Source organism: Ambystoma mexicanum, chromosome 5p (genome assembly GCF_040938575.1).
Source record: "Ambystoma mexicanum isolate Mex_15411 chromosome 5p, UKY_AmexF1_1, whole genome shotgun sequence".
Lineage (NCBI taxonomy): Eukaryota > Metazoa > Chordata > Amphibia > Caudata > Ambystomatidae > Ambystoma > Ambystoma mexicanum.
In genome coordinates, this window is record NC_090930.1 from 405,099,118 (window position 1) to 405,116,846 (window position 17,729).

General features: G+C 48.1%; 1 protein-coding gene across 4 annotated transcripts in view; it reads left to right on the forward strand.

The window, feature by feature from the left end:
* The window catches only part of ARHGEF6 (Rac/Cdc42 guanine nucleotide exchange factor 6), a 3,277,165-nt gene that overhangs the window by 1,836,092 nt on the left and 1,423,344 nt on the right, over positions 1-17,729 (forward strand). For all 4 annotated transcript variants that reach the window (XM_069612789.1, XM_069612790.1, XM_069612791.1 and 1 more), the window contains one exon: positions 625-771. In XM_069612789.1, coding sequence (XP_069468890.1) covers positions 625-771 — 147 coding nt within the window. The remainder of the gene's footprint in view (positions 1-624; positions 772-17,729) is intronic.

Here is a 17,729-nt window from a genome sequence, read left to right on the forward strand (position 1 = left end):
TCATTACGAGTTTGGAGGTAGCCATGGCTACCCCCATACCGGGTCCGGGTTCCCTGAATGGGGAAATACCGGGCCATTCCAACCTTGGAGGAACCGGTATTTCCCCAATGGGAATGGGGAGGGAGCTTAACAATGGGCCTGTTAATAACGGGCCCGTTGTTAGCTCCCTGGTCTGCTAGTGGGACCCGCTAAGGGCACCTAGTTTTACCAGGCGCCCTTTGCGTGTCCCGCGAGCAGACTCGTAATAGGGCGGTAAGGCTTTAACGGCGCCAGCCCCATTACCGGCGCCGTTAACTCCATTACCGGCGCCGTTAACCTCTTACCGCCAGCTCGAATGCGCTTAACACAAAACACCCAAAAACGCACGCTGGGTCCTTCAGGTCTGCATGCATCAACACCAGTGCACAGCAGTGTTGTTTCCCCTCATCCCAACTAGCAAAACCCCACACACACTCTTTCAGAGTCGCCAGAGCATCGTGAGACTACGCAAATGGCAGTGATGCACGGTATAAATTCTAATAACATACCATAAAGAACATTCCCTAATATAAGTAACTTGTTGTTCTTTAAGACTAAGCATTCTATTTAAGTGAAAATTTTACGCTGTGGCCTTTACTTTTTCAGACACAATGTCAGGAGCTACGAAAGAAGAAACAGATGGAGTTACAAATACTTTCCGAGCCCATTCAGGGATGGGAAGGAGAAGACATCAAATGCATGGGGAATGTTATTTATATGTCACAGGTCAAGGTTCAGTGTGGACCAAATGAGGTAAGGAGCTTGGGGCTTATTGCTTAAATGTAGGACTAAATGTACATTAGAAGTTGATACATTGATTGAGCACTGTGTCCAACCTTATAAGCAGGAGTGTCTTACACACGTACCTTAAGAGAGCATAACCTCTATCGTTCATTGAAATTCTCAGGGTCCCGCAAAATACTGATTCACCATTTCAATGAATCTATCTTTGTTTGGAAATCTTAAGACACAGAAGGGGTGCATAGATTTGTGAAGATTTAATATGTCTGATGACGGCCGCTTATACTTTTAGAGGGACAGGTTTAGCTGGACTGTGCCCATTGTTCGATAGCGGAAACAGAGTGTCAACAGAAGGCGATGAGAGGTGGAAGATGTATTTAGAGTCACATCGTGATTCAGTGTCCAGTGACCGCTAGAGCAGTGTCTGCTGGTAACCAGCCTCATCCAGTTGAGGTTTTTTTATTTTTTTTATTTGGTTTTATTGATTTTGAAACAAAAAGAAAAACAAAAAATGAACAAGAGATTTAAGCGTTTCAATTGTTACAGCTCTGTTAGCATATGGTTACATCAACAGAACAAAACTAAAGTCTCATTATACACTTGATCGTTCTTGTGTTTGTTTCCGATCTCTAGTAGTAAAAATCAGTATAACATCTTCCATACCCACCCCTCTCCCCCCCCCCATGGTTGGGCAGACATCATTGCGGCATCATTTCTCTGTTGACATGTTCATAGCGAGTAATGTTCGGTTAACTATTGTGAGGTTTCCTTGATTCTTGGGTCATAACTGTCCTGTATTGAGAGTTTTTGGGATTCTTGGTTCAATTAAAATCCTGTAGCGTCTTCGGGTTGGGAGTCCGTCGTGTTGGAGAGGTGTTTGCTTCGAAAGTCCGATCATAAGGTCTTGCATTGCGATGCTTTGTTATGCAGGGATGCCGTGATCAATTCCATTGTGTAAGGAGTGCACGGGCTGCTAGTAGTAGGTGTGAGGCAAGACCCCCGAGTCTAGACCACTCATCCTCGTTTTTTTCCATTCCGAAGAGAACCAAACGTGGATCAACGTCTCTTTGTATGCCATCTATGTCTTTAATCCATGCCAGGACTTCCTCCCAGAATACATTAATGCGTGGGCAGCTCCACCACATGTGCCAATAGTCGGCAGTTTCTCCACATTCTCGCCAACATCTCGGGCTCAGAGTCTGAAACATCTTGGACAATTTGAGTGGGTCGTATTGCCATCTGTGTAGGAGTTTGATGGCGTGTGATTTGTATTGGCTGATAACGACGTCTTGGATGAGTTTTTGCATATCATTTCCCATTGTTCTGGGTCTATCTCCTCTCCTAAATCCCTCCCCCATCTGCTTCTAAGATGTTCTATGGACCCGGTGCCTGCTTCGATAAGCTCTTTGTGCATAGCCGATATCAAACCCTTCATTTCAGACTTAGAATCCAAGAGTTGCTCGAATGGGGTGAGTTCTCTCTGCAGTTTTTTTTTCCATGCAGATTTTGTGAGGACTCCTTTTATCTGCATTAATTGGAAGGTGGATAATGGACGTATTCCTAGGGCTTCAGTTAAGTCTGGAAGAGTAATGAATTTGTCCTTCTGCTGGAGTTGCCCTACCCTTTCGAGTCCCGCCTCGTACCAGGATTGGAATCTTCCTACCTCAGGTATATGATCGTTTATACCAGGGGACCATAAATGGCTAAGTGGGGACGGCCAGGTAGTGATCTTTTTCATTGCCTTGCTTGGTTGCCAGATGTCCCAGATGGTACTCAGTATCGGGTGGCCCTTAATTTTCCGTTGTATCCTTTTGTGAGGGGTCCATAGCCATTCTGACACAGTGGACGGCGTGAAGTAATGTTTGTCCATGTGGACCCATTGTAGGTGGTTGTGATCACGTAAGTGTGGGATAAGGATACGTAGTTGTGAGGCTTTGTAGTATGCTCGCATGTCGGGGAGACCTACTCCTCCTTTGTCCTTGGAGAGCGTCAAAGTGTCGAATGCAATCCTCCCCTTCTTTCCCTGCCAGAGGAACCTAAGCATACGTTTTTTAGCTTCATCAAAAAACGCATTTGGTATCTCGATAGGTAACATCTGGAAAGGGTATAGGAATCGGGGGAGGCATACAATTTTAATGGCGTTAATCCGACCTAACCACGAAATCGTAAGTTTGTCCCACCTGTTCAGATCGGCCGAGAAGCTCTGGAGGAGGGAGGAAAGTTGGCTTCATATAGGTCCGTTATGTTTTTGGTGATCTGGATGCCTAAGTATTTAAAGGCAGAGTGTTCGAGTTTGAGGCCTAAGGGCAAGAACTTAGTTTCGTTTTCCTCTTTCGTTCCTTGCAAAGGGAACAATATTGATTTAGTCTTGTTCACCTTAAACCCGGAGAGTTTGCCATATTCTTCTAATAGTTGGAGAGCATGGGGGACAGATACAGAGGGGTTGGTAATGTGTACAAGTATATCATCAGCATAGAGTGCTATCTTATATTCTTTTGTTCCCAATCGCATGCCTTCTATTCTGGGGTTGGCTCGTATTTTTTGGGCCAGGGGTTCTAGGGAGAGTGCAAAAAGTATAGCAGAGAGGGGGCACCCCTGTCTAGTACCACGTCCCATGTCAAACCATCTGGAATATTCCCCATTAACCGAGATAGATGGATGTGTATACTGCTTGTATCCCTTTCCTAAATCTCGGCCCTATCCCCACCTTGCGAAGGACTGCCCTCAAGAATTCCCACTCCACTCTATCAAAGGCTTTTTCTGTGTTGATTGACAGTAGGGCAGGGTCACTTGGTAGTTCTGGTGATGAGTGGATGAGAGGTAGCGTTTTGCGCATGGTGTCAGCCCCTTGCCTACCCAATATAAATCCGACCTGGTCATTGTGTATGAGGTGAGGGATCAGTACTTCCAATCGAGCGGCTAATACCCTGGTGTAAATTTTCACATCCAAGTTGAGCAGTGAAATTGGGCGGTATGAACCACAAAGTTTGGGGTTCCTTCCTTCCTTTGGGATCACTGTTATGAGTGCCTTCGTAAAGGAGTCGGGGGCCGTCCCTGTTTATAATATCTCGTTAAAGAGCTCTGTCAGGAATGGTGTTAGTTGGTCGCTGAAGGTTTTATAAAATCCAGCGGTATAATCGGCCTCTCCAGGGGATTTGCCTACAGTTAGTCTTTTAATTGCCTCTTGGACCTCAGGTTCGGATATCAAAGATTCTAAGAGCTCAGTTTCGGGGTATGAGATTTTGGGCATATCTATCTGGGAAAGATAGTGTTCTGTATCTGATTGCCCTGGAGTCACTTCCGAGGTGTACAACGCCTCGTAGAAGTTGGCAAAACTCTCCGGGATAGTGTGCAGGGTTGGGGGGTTCGTAGGGTTTTCTTCAATTATCTCTTTCACTTTCCGTTCTGCCCTTTGTTCCCTGAGTCTGGCTGCCAATAGTACGTCGGCCTTGTCCCCCTTCTCATAGAATTTCTGTTTGAGGAATCGGAGTTTGCACGCAATTTGCTCGTGCTCCAATAGTCTTAGTTCTTCCCTTTTATGTTGTGCTATGTTGATGTTGTTGCGGTCCGTGCCCAGGTGTTCCCTGTTCTCACTTTTCAGTTGGCATATTTCGGACCGAAGTCTGTGCTCAATGATCTTTCTCTCTCTTTTTTTGGTAGATCCTTCTCGTATCAGGATGCCTCTCCAGGTGGCTTTACCCGCCTCCCAAATTGTCTGCTTGGAGACTTCCCCATTGCTATTCAGTTTGAAGTATTCCTCAATTTCAGTTGCCATTTCAATTTTAAATACTGAATCTTTCAACAGGCTTTCATTACAGCGCCACTTCCCTCCTGAAACAGGTAAGTCTGCCCACCTTATATCTGATAGTACCATGTCATGGTCTGACCATGTTATCGGAACAATTTCTGATAGTGTTGTGGTGTCGAGGAGGTCCTTGGTGAGGTACAGGTAATCAATCCTGGTGAATGTTTTGTGCGGATTGAAGTAAAATGTGTAGCCTCTTTCATCAGGATGTTTAATTCTCCACACATCTTGCAGGTCATATATCTCCATTATGTCTGAAAGTCCAGTGCGTTCACTTCTAACTTGGCTTCTTATCTCAGGGTTGCCTGGTTCCCAGTCTTTGGTCGGGTCTGCCCACTGGTTAAAGTCTCCTCCGATAACAACCTGGCCGGATGCCTCCAACATTGGCTTGTCCTGCATTGGGGGGAGTATATTACTGCAACTGTTAATTTGACCTTTGTGATTGTCCCAGATATCAAGAGAGTCCGCCTCTTACATCGGACCAGGTCTTATCCACTTCGAAGTTGATTCCTTTCTTGATCAAGATTCCGACTCCGCCTTTCCTGAGTGGGCCCGAGCCCCAGGATTCCTTTCCCCCTCTTTTTCCAAGTATTCCTCTCGCCTCCCCCTTGGCAAACTTTGTTTCTTGTAGAAGGAGAATGTCTATTTGAGATCTACGGAATTCTACGGAATTCCCTTGCCACTAGTGATCTCTTGGTCTGCGAATTGAGGCCTTTCACGTTAAGTGTTCCTATCCTTAGGGACTCCCCACCCTTCTGCTCTTCAATTGGTGCCATTATCAGAGTGTTTTGGTTGTGGATTCGAGACCCGTGTCAAGTAAGTATATTGGTCATAAGGGCTCACAAGGGCTCACATCGTCTTGAGTGATCCTTTGTGTTGCCGATAATGCTTCATCCTCTGTACATTTCTTGTCTGCCCAACCCCCCCACCCTCCACCCTTCCCACATTGACGGCGTCCGTGCGGACCCAGATAAAGATTCTGGTCCTGCATCGAACCACCTTTAGGGACCGTCACTTTGGGTCCCCCAGATTATTGTAACATCATCTTGATTGAGCCCCCATTCACCCCCACAATTGTTTACATGGTCCGAATTTCTTTCGAGCCTAGACATCCTTACACAGTTCGGGCCACGGACATATGTATTAGAGTATATGTCGTCTTACCAGTGTTGTAGATCATCAGTTCTCCCCCCTCTGGGGGGTGTATTTCCTCTCCGAAATGTTCTCGACCCCTTGACACTTTTCCTTCTGGGGCCCTGTATACGCCATCCTCTTTCTTCGTGACGCGGATCTCACTGATCGTGTCCCTCTGCGCTTGATCCAAGGAGGTCAGAGATGTACGTCTTGATCTCCCCCTCTGAGCTTAGCTTGATTTTGTTTCCGTCGTATTCAAAGGACAGAGAGAAGGGGTACCCCCACCTGTATCTTATGTTCTTTTCTTTCAGATGTTTGGTGATAGGCCCGCACATGCGTCGAAGTGCCAGGGTCATGGATGATAGGTCCTGGTATATCGCGATTCGGGATCCTTGGAGGGTAATTGAGTCGCTGCCTCTTGCTTTCTCGAAGATCCGTGTTTTGTCCTGAAAGCGGTGAAATCGAGCAAGGACAGATCTTGGTCCGCCTGGGGGCCCTCCGGCTCTGTGTATCCTCTCTGTCTTAGGTTTGTCAACTGCATCGTCGGGGACTAAGAGTTCGATGATGTCGTGCAGGGTGTTCTTCAAATCGCTCTCCGTCTCCCCTTCTCAGTCCGGGATTCCGAAAATCCTCAGATTGTTCCGCCTCTCTCGGTTTTCCAAGTCATCAAGCTTGAGTTTGAAGCTCTCCTCTCGTTGCTCCAGTTCGGTCATCCGCTGGTCGAGTTGCGCTTCAAGATTGTCTATGGACGCTTGATTGTTCTCGACCCCTTCAAGCCTCTCCTCCATGGTATCTAGACGTTGGGTAATCTTGTCAATTTCGGAGCCAATGCTGGCGCCCATATTCTTTATTTCGCCCAGCAAGGCGGCAATGTCCCCTTTGGTAGCTGCGGATTCACTTCCCGAGGGATTTGGGTTCGCCATAGTATGGGCACAGTTTTTGGATGAAGTCGAGACATAGGAGAATGTGGCTAGTTTCTCCCTAATGTCCATTGGTTCTCCCAAAGCTCCCAAGTGTCACCAATGCTGTTCAATATGGAGTCGGGGCCAGAGGAGGCACACGCCCCTGGGTCGGGGGCCCACCCTCTGCACTCCGACGTCGGCGTTCTCTGTAAATTAGGTGTTGGGAGAGGTGTCTGTTGTGCGTTTGTTGATATGCCCAGTGTACGGGCGGTTCAGTAATGCGTATGGGTTACCCGGGGTGCCATTTAGGCAACGTTCAGGTCCGGCGGCGCTTTGGTGGTGTTTTCCTCTTGTGCAAGGCGAAACATTCAGGCCGAGAGGGGTCCAAACCGATGCTGCGTGGTGGTGGCGCCGTTGTTCACAGGGTAGATGGGATGGGCCCACCGTCTGCCTGCTCAGCACTGTCTCAGGGCCTAGGCCGGTCCCGCTCTTCGGACGCTCCGCCGACTCGACCGAGGCTGTCCCGTCCCCTTTGCGGCGAGGAACGTCGCCGGGAGTGTGAATTCCGTGGCCGGGGTTCAGGGTCTTTCAAGCTTTCTCAGTTCGGCAGGCCTAGGGTCCGCTTCCGACCGTTGCACAGTTTCCTGGGAGCGGCCCGCGGAGCCGTTATGTGTGGCGTCTTTTTGAGGGATGTATATCTCCGGTTTGCAGGGGCCGTTTTCGATCGGGTTTTCGACCGAACGGAGGGGGTATCCTCTGTAGGCGGCACACTGACGTATAATCTTGGGGGGTCGTCAAAGTGGGGGCTCAATCCCTCCTCGGGACCCAAAGGAGCGGAGCTCACGCGAAGTCGGACCACATCCGCGCGCCCCCTGGTGGCCAGTATCCAGTTGACGTTTAATGTTTATTTGATATGCTATTGGCTTCTGGATAAAAGGAAACGTTGCAATACGTTGGGAAACCAAGCTGTTTTTAGATATGTGTTTCTGATATAAAAACCACTGTAGGATAAATACTGGTATGATGTAGATAGTGCACCTACTATCCCTTGTCACAGTTTTTTATATTATTAACTCAAACTTTTTTTAAAACATATTTTTATTAGCTTTTACGATAATACAAACTTTCCCCCCGTCGTTCCACCCTCTCCCACCCAGACAACCACAACAGCCCCTTACATTAAAGAATCTCAGGGGGCGTGGCCAGCAGTGCCGCCGACGCAGACACTCTGCTAATGGCCTCCGATTGAAGCCTGTCTATATCAGTTAATGTAGGTGCTCTCAGCAACCCAAAATGTGTGGAACCCCTGGAGGGGAACCCAGAGGGAGTGTGGCATGGCCAGACCGCTGTGGGGGGGAGTCGAGCCATCCTGGACCCTGTGTAATTTTTGGAGCTCCTCGGCCCAGCAGCAACCTGATGTGGATCCAAGACGGCGCCACACCATATTACGCGGAGCTCAGCGGGAGCTCTCAGCGGGCTGCCGTCTTTTAACTAATATGAAGCGGACCAGAGGGGGAGCCCTGTGGAGGCAAAGGCAGCCAGCGTCAGCAGCATGAGAAGCAGACCAGAGGGAGAGCCCCGTGAGGGCAGAGGCAGTCAACGGCATTTCTGGCGCTCCAGCAGAGGATCACACGCAGGCGCATGGTCCCTCTCCTTTCCCGACGTACACACCGGCCTGGGGACAGTGCAATTAGCCTCCCTCAGCGCTGTGGTGCCCAGTGAGCCTGGGTCTCGTCTCAGCAGCTGCCCGCCCTCATTTCCGGTTTGCCTGGCGGAGGCCCGCGAGGAGGAGTTGATGCAGGCCCCCACAGACACACGCTTGGGGCCGCTCAGGGTGTTGGTGGACAGATAGGGGCGGCCCCCACAGAGGAGCATCATCCAGCCTTCCCCGGCCTTCTCGGAGTGATTGGAGGGGGGCAGCTCTCCCGGAGAAGTACAAATCGGCCGTCCCCAGCCTTCCCAGAGTAGTCTGCCCTCCGTGGGGCGACTGCACAATATTACTGGCAGCAGGTCAGGTTCCTGCATCCTCTGAGCTCGGCAAGGGGGGTGCTCAGACCCCCCCCTCTCGCACCATCTCCAGCCCCTCTCCGCCTCAGTGCTTTCCCGCAGCAAGGTTCAGGCAGACTCCAGTCACCCTCCCTGAAACTCAACACCCACCCCCCGCCGGCTGGAAAATCGCAGCAAGACACAGGCCCTCCTCTGGACCCAAGCCAAGTGACTCGTCAGCATCAAGCCTCTGCAGGGCTCTCTCCTCCCAGCAGCGGACAGTCTATCGGGCCCCTCCCTGGGTCTCCAACTAAGCACGGCAACCAACGGGGGTGGGGGCTAGTTGAGGCACCCACCCCTCTGGCCTATCTGCTCCCTCTAGAACAGCACAGAGTGCCCTGGGGTTGGCTATATAACATGGTGGCCGGGAAGCAGAGTTTTGGGACGCCACTTACCTGAGAGTCTCCTTTCCTGTACAAGCTGGGCAGACCACTGGGGTCACAGTAGGAACTAGCACAAGTGTAGAGGCTGGGACCTCATTTCAACCCCCAGCTCTTGCTTCAAGATGGCAAAATCCTCCAAAGCCCATAAGAACATGGACATCTCAGCATTGTTACTACCGGCAGAGAAGGGAAAGCAGGCGGACTCAGAAGGATCACCACAGCAGACCCCGAGTGGCCCAGTGGGGCAATTAGCTACTAAAGAGGACTTGCAATCCTTCATGAAGGACATTAAAGCAGAATTCCACAATTGCATTTCTGAAATCTCTACCAAACTGGAACGCATCGACCAAAGGGTGTTGGAAGTGGGGCAGCGGCTGGGGCAGATAGAGGAACAGGCCCTAGACCATACATCTGCTTTGCAGGAAATTCAACGGAAGCTCCGAGCTCTGGAGGACAAGAATGAGATCCTGGAGTACAAGCAAGAGGATGCCGAGAACCAGACTCGAAAAACAACCTTCGAATCAGAGGGGTGCCCTCGATATCTGTGACAAAGACTTAGCAGAATATGTGGATAACTTCTTTCAATCGCTCCTGCCACACATAGACAAACCCATGCTACTGTTGGACCGTACGCATGCTTCAGGACCCCCCCACCCGACGTAATCACCAGAATTCACTTTTACACCACTAAGCAGGAGATCCTGGTGGCGGGCCGTACCCAGGATGAGCTTAGATTCCAGGGCTCCCCCCTACAGATCTTTCAAGACCTAGCATCCACAACGATACAGAAATGCAGAGTGCTCCGCCTGTTGACCCTGTTCCCGCGGGATCAGCACATCAGGTATCACTGTTTATTCCTGACTTCTGTCCAGTTCACATTCAAAGAGGTGTCCCGCATGATCTCTTGCCTAGAGGATGCAGAAGGGATTATAAGATCAACTTCCCCGGAGAAGGAGGAGGCACCCCAGTCAGGAACGCCTGAGACGACGGAGGACCCATATGCAAAATCTCATCCCCCTGCCGGGTCGAGGATCCCTAAAAAACTGTAACCCAGGGAAATTGCTCCTACACACCTAAGTTGCGAAAAATGGTTGCCATGAGACTGCCTTCCGCAGCCTGAACATCCTGCACTGAAGTAGTACCAAACAGCATGGGATCATGACAGGCTTCACTCAGCCTATGTCCGACCCCAAGGGAGATGTCACCTAAAGTTCCTTGGGGAGGCGTGCCGCATAATTTTGTCAGATTTAAGGTCATGAGTCCTGAGGTTGGGACTCCTCTTGTTGGTTACCCTTTTTGTTGGGTACTTGGTTAAAAGCTCTGGTTGGAACAGGACGGAAGCAACTTCATTGGCCAGGATGGCGTCTGAATCGCACTTAGTCTCCCCTGCCCCCCGCCGTGGGCAGGGGAGGGCTTGGCGGACCCACAGGTGCGTTTCCCCACGCTTAATGTTAAAGGACTGAACTCTCCGGTGAAACGGCTGTCGATTGTGAAGCGGCTGAAGGACCTAGAAGGTGTGATCGTATTTCTCCAGGAGACTCACCTCCTTCCGGGAGACTATGCCCGCCTGCTGTGCAGAGACTTTCCCACACAGTTCCTGGCCGCGGAGGGTCGCGGTGGGGGACATAAAACAGGGTGGATAGTGATTTTGATGGCAAAAGGCATCCAGATTGAGGAGGAGGACACCATACAAGACCCCGGAGGTCGGTTCATAGGAGTGAAAGGTAGGCGCATGGGGCAACTATTCATTTGTCTCGATTTATGCGCCCAACGAAAGGCAGGAACACTTTCTGAGGGACTTGGAGTCAACGCTCTTGCTGTTCTTAGAAGGCCTGATCGTTGTAGGGGTATCCAGTCATAATTTCGAATACAATATATTCGAAAGTAAAAATGTCGAAAATATTTAGTCGAAAAACAAAAATGTCGAAAAACAAAAATGTTGACTTTTTTTGACTTTTTTTCGATTTTATGTGTTAATAATAAATATTTTATTAAACTTTTTTTTAAAAATAATTAAAGGTATTTCCATGGGGGGTGGGGGTGATGGGGAGGATGGGGGGGGTTGGGGATAGGGGTTTGGGATGGTTTTTTAAATAATTAATTATTTAATATTATATTAAAGATTTTTTAAAAATAATTAAAGGTATATCTATGGGGGGGATGGGGAGGAGGGGGGGGTTGGGGTAGGGGTTTGGGATGGGGGGCTTGGGGGGGGACCCCCCCATAATAAATGTTACTATCTGGGTAAAAAAAGAGTGTTTTGGGTTTTCAATTTTTTTTCGACATTTTTTTTTTTCGAAATTATGACTTTTCCTATTATATGTATGTTTTTTCGACTTTTTTACATTCAACATTTTTTTTCGACATTTTTGCTATTCGACATTATGTTTTCGACTTTTTGACTATAAACCCATTGTAGGTAGGGACTTTAACGGGGTTACTGACCCTATCAAAGACAAAACATTCACCCCATCCTCCTGCGACTTTAAAATTGCCCTGGCCATTCTTAATTTCTTCAAATCCCTGGGGGTGGTGAATGCTTAAGAATTCTACATCCATGAGAGCGAGATTACACATTCTTCTTCCAGGTACTTTGCTCCTCCTCCCGGATCGACTTGCTCTTGGTATCACCCCAACATATGTGGCTAAAGTAACAATTGCGCCCAAGGTCCTCTCAGACGATGCAAAATTAGGACTTGTGATCCAGCCCCTCTCTCCAGGCCGCAATGGCGCCTCTATGACCCGATCTTATACTACATGGCATTAAGGGACGAAGTGGCAAAGGCAAAACAAAACTACTTCCTGGAGAATTCTACAGATATAACTTCTTCAGCCATGACTTGGGACGCCATGAAAGCAGCCATCAGGGGGGTTCTAATAGCCCACACTGCGGCGTACTATAAACGGAAAGCACAGACCAGAACGCAACTTGACCAGTATATTGTGAAGAGCGAGGGGGAATATCAGAAGGGCTGGTCACCAAAACGCCACCAAGCTTTACACATTGCACAGAATAAATTAGAGACATTATATTTGGAAGAAACGGCACAATCCTTGATAATGGTAAGGCAGGGGTACTATGCGAAAGGCAATAAAGCAAATTGCCTCCTCGCAAGCAAATTGCCCGAATCCAAAAAGCGCAACACCATCGTAGGCGTCAAATACCACTGTGGGTTGACGCATTACGGGGAAAAGAGGAATTAGCGGTGTCTCATCTCGGAGATACAGTGGCGGCTCCTGCCAGGTCACTATCGGCCCAAAGGCGATACATTGGGGACGCACCGCTGCCTAAGCTGCCCTGGGAGGAAATAAAGGCGTTAGAGGCCCCGATCCAACAGGAGGAGTTTGAGGCAGTAATCAAGGCCTTAAAAGCTGGAGCCCCTGACCCCGATGGTTTTGCCCGATAATTCTATACACTTTTTAGTAACCAGTTGCTCCCTCACTTGACAGCGCTCTTCAACTCCTTTAGAGAGGAGAGCTGTGTGACTGTCCATGCAAACATCTACCACAATCCTCTTACTGAAGCCAGTAAAGGACCCGAGGGAATGTGCCTCGTACAGGCCGATCTCCCTACTGAACATGCAAACGTATACACAAAAGTCCTAGCTAACTGTTTGGCGCTGCTCCTCCCCACACTGATAGATGCAGACCAAACAGGCTTTATTCTGGGAAGGAAAACGGGGGATAATATAAAACGAGCCCTAAACTTGATAGATATGACCACTATGGTGTGGGGGAAGCTGGCTCTCTTGGCCCTGGATGACACTAAGGCCTTTGACAAGGTGAACTGGTCATTTATGCACTCGACCCTAGAGGCCTTCCACTTTGGGCCCAGATTTAGAAAAATGATGGCGGCCAGTTATGTCTCCCAAGCACCATACTTCAGGTTAACCGGGAGTGATCATTGTTAGGAAAGATTTCATAATTGTATGTAATTTTCCCTCCATGTGTACATCCCCAAACGTTTTGCTGCTGTTTAGACACCATAGACTGACTTTGCCAGAGAAGCACAGCCTTCAACTGCACTCCTCTGAGCTTTCGCTCACTTTTAATGGGGAAACTGACATGCCCTTAAAGGATAGTTCCGGGACTTTTTTTTTATTGTCCCTACGGTTCGGCCATGTGTTTTTAAGCATAAATCGGTAGATCGTAGAAAACTTTTCCTATGGACCTTACCCGACTTTTCGTCCATTAACGCACTCGAAATCAGCCGCCATTTTCTGATAATCCTATCATTTCCCCCCATCGCCCTGGCTCACCTGCTTTTGCGGCACTAAATCAAATCCCCTGCCCCTGAGCCTGACATCAGCAGATGCGTACCGCCCATTTCCCAACGCCAAAGCACGTTTCGTGTCAACAATCGCTGCGCCTCAGCTAATGAAGTGTCGCCATGGAAATGGCAGGACGCCTCTTTCCTCAATAAGTATAAACACACCGTTTCACAACACACAGCAGCAGATTTTCGATTCCATTACTCTCTCTGTGTTACTTTGAGTATTCTGTGACTCGTTTCTGTGCTCTGGTCAGCTACCTTCGCCGCTTCTAGGCCTTGTGAACACCTGTACCATCTCTGTAAATTATTTTACTTTCTTTACCACACAATGGCTACAATAATGCCGTATATGTACGAGCCCGAGTACACCGAGGAAGAACTACTGGAAAGGCAAGCACGCGAAAACGATGGGGATTCGGACGGCAGTTGGGAGGACCAGTCAACGGATGAAGAGCCTGGACCATGTCGCATGGACGGCGTCTCCACCTGGTGCACGTGCAATCGGTGCGAGCTAATGCCAACTGAGGAGGAGAACTGCTGCTGCCGTGAAAATTCCGGGTGCTTGGCCTACATTTCGGAAGGCGAGCCAAGTCCGCAATGCATCACCGAGCTGCCAGAGTTCAGGGAAGCCTGCCTCTCACGGACCGTGTTGAGGATGATGATGGTGCTTATGCACGAACTTCGCGGCACTGTTCGTCCGCGTAATCCGAGTAACGAGTAAGTATACTCTGGTTGTGATGTCAGTGATGCCACTACTATTTCATGGTCGTCTCCCACATATAAAATTACATCTACATATCATTCAAACGCATGTAAATTGGTTCCATATTGTGGATTTTCTAGATAGAATTTTTTTCAAAGCAGAATGACATTTTTTACCTGAATCGACAGTGATAAGAAAGTTTTGTCATTTTAATACAGTTTGCATCTTTCATTTTCACAGGTGGTACAGGCTGGTGGCCTATCGTTGCTTCACTTGGTGGCTTCACGGGAGGCTCGGACACCGCGTTCGGAGAGTAATACCTGCCTGTGCGGTACTTGCAATTAGACATTTCCCCAGCGACAGTGGACAATACCGCGGATTTTCCCTGGATGTGCTGCAACCGGAACTTTACAATGTGTAATGTTTATTATTTATGTTCAATTGAAATTAAGATCTAAAATAAAACCCAACATATATTTTAACAATGGTTGTTTTGATTTTTTAAATGAATCTAGTGTGTCTCCATTGAATAGTCTTCCTGTGCCTTGTCTTGTCACACCACATGTCTCCGGCCAGCATCCTCCCTCACGCTGGCCGCCCACCTTCAATCCACATAACCGTTGAACCCATATGCAGCAGACATACATATGTTATTTTGCGGGTTGGCATCAAGCCTCCCGGCCTTGCCTCCTCCCCCAAAAATACTTACCACACCACTTTGTTCAAGCGTTGGCAATAAAAGGCCGTTGGATTTTATTGATACAAAACATGGTTATAGGTAAATAATCAATATGGTTGATCATAATAAATCATCCTTTTGGGCACCGGGTACAGAGATGACCCCCTCTGGCCCGTGCCGCGTTGCCACCACAGGCCAGCCTGCTGCTGACTAACTGCCTAGGCATCCAGGGTCTCCAGGGTGAACTGCACCCATATATTCTCCTGGGAGGGTGAGGTATTTATAAACTCACCCCCCTGCCTTCCATGTACTAGATCCTGCAGCCTGCCTCTTACATGCAGATAGATGGCCTCTCCTTGGTGAGGCCCTGCAGCAAACGAGTCTTGTCTACACGACCACCGCCCCAATCCACCCCCCCCTGCCCTATCAAAGGCAGTTCGCACCGGGGTACTTGTGCTGGCAAGTGGAGCTGTCAGGGAGCGATAAAGGCCAAGAGGTGCCAAAGACCATGTACACTTCAAAGTGGTCTATAGAGCATGGGTTGTTGTTCCCATGTCTACCTCCAGACCCCGTGTCTCCTGCCAAGCATCCCCCCTCACGCTGGACGCCCCCCTGCAATCCACATAAGTGTGTCTCCATTCACGAGTCTTCCTGTGTCTTGTCTGCACGACCACCGCCCCAATCCACCCCCCCCCGCCCTATCAAAGGCAGTTCGCACCGGGGTACTTGTGCTGGCAAGTGGAGCTGTCAGGGAGCGATAAAGGCCAAGAGGTGCCAAAGACCATGTACACTTCAAAGTGGTCTATAGAGCATGGGTTGTTGTTCCCATGTCTACCTCCAGACCCCGTGTCTCCTGCCAAGCATCCCCCCTCACGCTGGACCCCCCCTGCAAACCGCATAATGCCACGACATATACACGTCATTCATTCACAAACACACCCCTGTTTCGAATTCTTTATAACCCACTTCATATTTCTAATGAGAACTTCTTTGCGCTTTGCTAGTCAACCCGTGAAGGTGCTGGTTATCTGCTCTTCGTCTCTGTGAACTTCCGTGACCACTTCGAGGAAACTCGTCAGTTTGCAACCTGTGAACTGCTCCCTGTTCTACGACAAGAAACTACTCTGATCCCTGCATCTAACTGTTTGTTCGTCAAGGTAAGGCCATGTACCATAATCATTTTGCGTCCAATTTCTTTTCGTTCAAGACAGTACATGCAAGGAACTAGTCACATGTTCTGAGTTTAGTGAAATTATTTTTCTATTTTTTTAAAGTTATTCAAATACTTATCCGCATGAGAACCAAAAAGAACCTTGCATTGAACCTTTTATGTGTCATTTAATTTTTTAACACATCGGTATTCATAGAGAATTGTTGATCTTTACTTTTCAGAACTTTCCACAATGCCTGCCTGTTCCATTGGCGGTTGCCCTTCGAAGACTCATAGTAAATCTGAAGGTACTATAATGCATGTTTTCCCTAAGACAATAGATCAGATAAGAGAATGGGTCCGATATTGCAGATATCCACCGTCTGAGCTTGAAAGTAGAGTCCTAGAAGTCTTTGCGGACAAGAGGGGTGATCGATACCGCATCTGCAGCAGGCACTTTACCTCTGACATGTACTCCACATCATTGCTAATAAAGAACACACCGCGAGCGAAGCGAAAATTGCTCTCAACCGCTATTCCCACTCTATTTGTCCACATCCCTCCACTGGTGAGTCAAGTTTACGTATTTATCTCTCGGCCTTGCGGTAGTGTGTAGCATTAGCTAACAATAATTTCCCCATTTATGTATCCACTCAATATGAAGGCGGAAGATTCTCCATCCGTGTCGTTATTGTAGTCATCAGCCACTTCAAGCGCCTATCGGGTAATCTTACTTAGCTATTCTGCCACTGACTTGTTTTAGGCATGTAAATCAATAGTTTTAATTTATCGTGTGATTATTTTACCTAATGGTACACCCTTGTACTCGTCCTCTAGTCTTTGTTTTCAGTTATAATTATTGTTATCCAAAATAATGCAAGTACTGTCTTTCACGGAGATGCTGAGGAGTCCAACGCATTGACGACAACCGTTGATGTCACTCAGATGCTCGAGGTACTTTTCCGGACAGTTCCATCGATGGAGATCATCAGATCTTGCATTCTTGTAGCGTGATTGTTACACACAATGTTTCTTTCGTTTTTAGCCATTGATGTGTCCTTCTGTCGTCGCCCTCCTATGTGTCTTCTTTTTTCAATATTGTGTTCATTACTAATGAAAGTCCTATGTTTCAGGGAGTCGATGGAGCATTAGTCCAAGAAGAAGGGGGAGCATGCAGTTACGGGTCGGCGCAACAGCTTGCAGAAGTGTGCACCGCAGTTACATCGTCCCTTGATGTTCTTATGCATTTCGAGGTATGGATACTGACAGTTCGATCAAGCGAAATCATATGACGTGATTACATCCGCTATACTTCCTTCTTTATTAACGCAAGTACTATGTTTCAGGGAGATGACGGAGCTTCTTCTACAAGAACATCACCCCTAGTAGTTGATGCAGATCTCTGGGTGGTGACACTTCCAACGATCGAGCAAATCGAATCATATTTAGATATCCATTATTTATTTTAGACAACTGATCATTTGTGCAGGTCTATTTAGATGAGCCGTTGATGCCTGCACAAAGTGTATGTTCTTTTTAACAAAATAGAAAACCATACTAATGCAATTACTGTGTTTCAGGGAGTTACTGAAGCATCATCTTCAATAATATCATCAATGGAAGTCTATGAGGAGCCCGAGGTATGGATCTTGACAGTTCCATCTAACTAGATCAACAATGCGTGAATAATTGTCGTTTGAATGTTCTACACAAAGCGTTCATTCGTGTTTTGCTATTGAGACGTACGTGGGTATTGGTTCCCAAGTACATTTTGTGTTTTCAATATTATTATACATACTAATGAAAGTTCTATGTTTCAGGGAGTCGATGGAGCGTCAGTGCGTGATGGATGTGCTTATCATGAAAATATAGTCGTTGCAGCGCAAAAGGAAGTG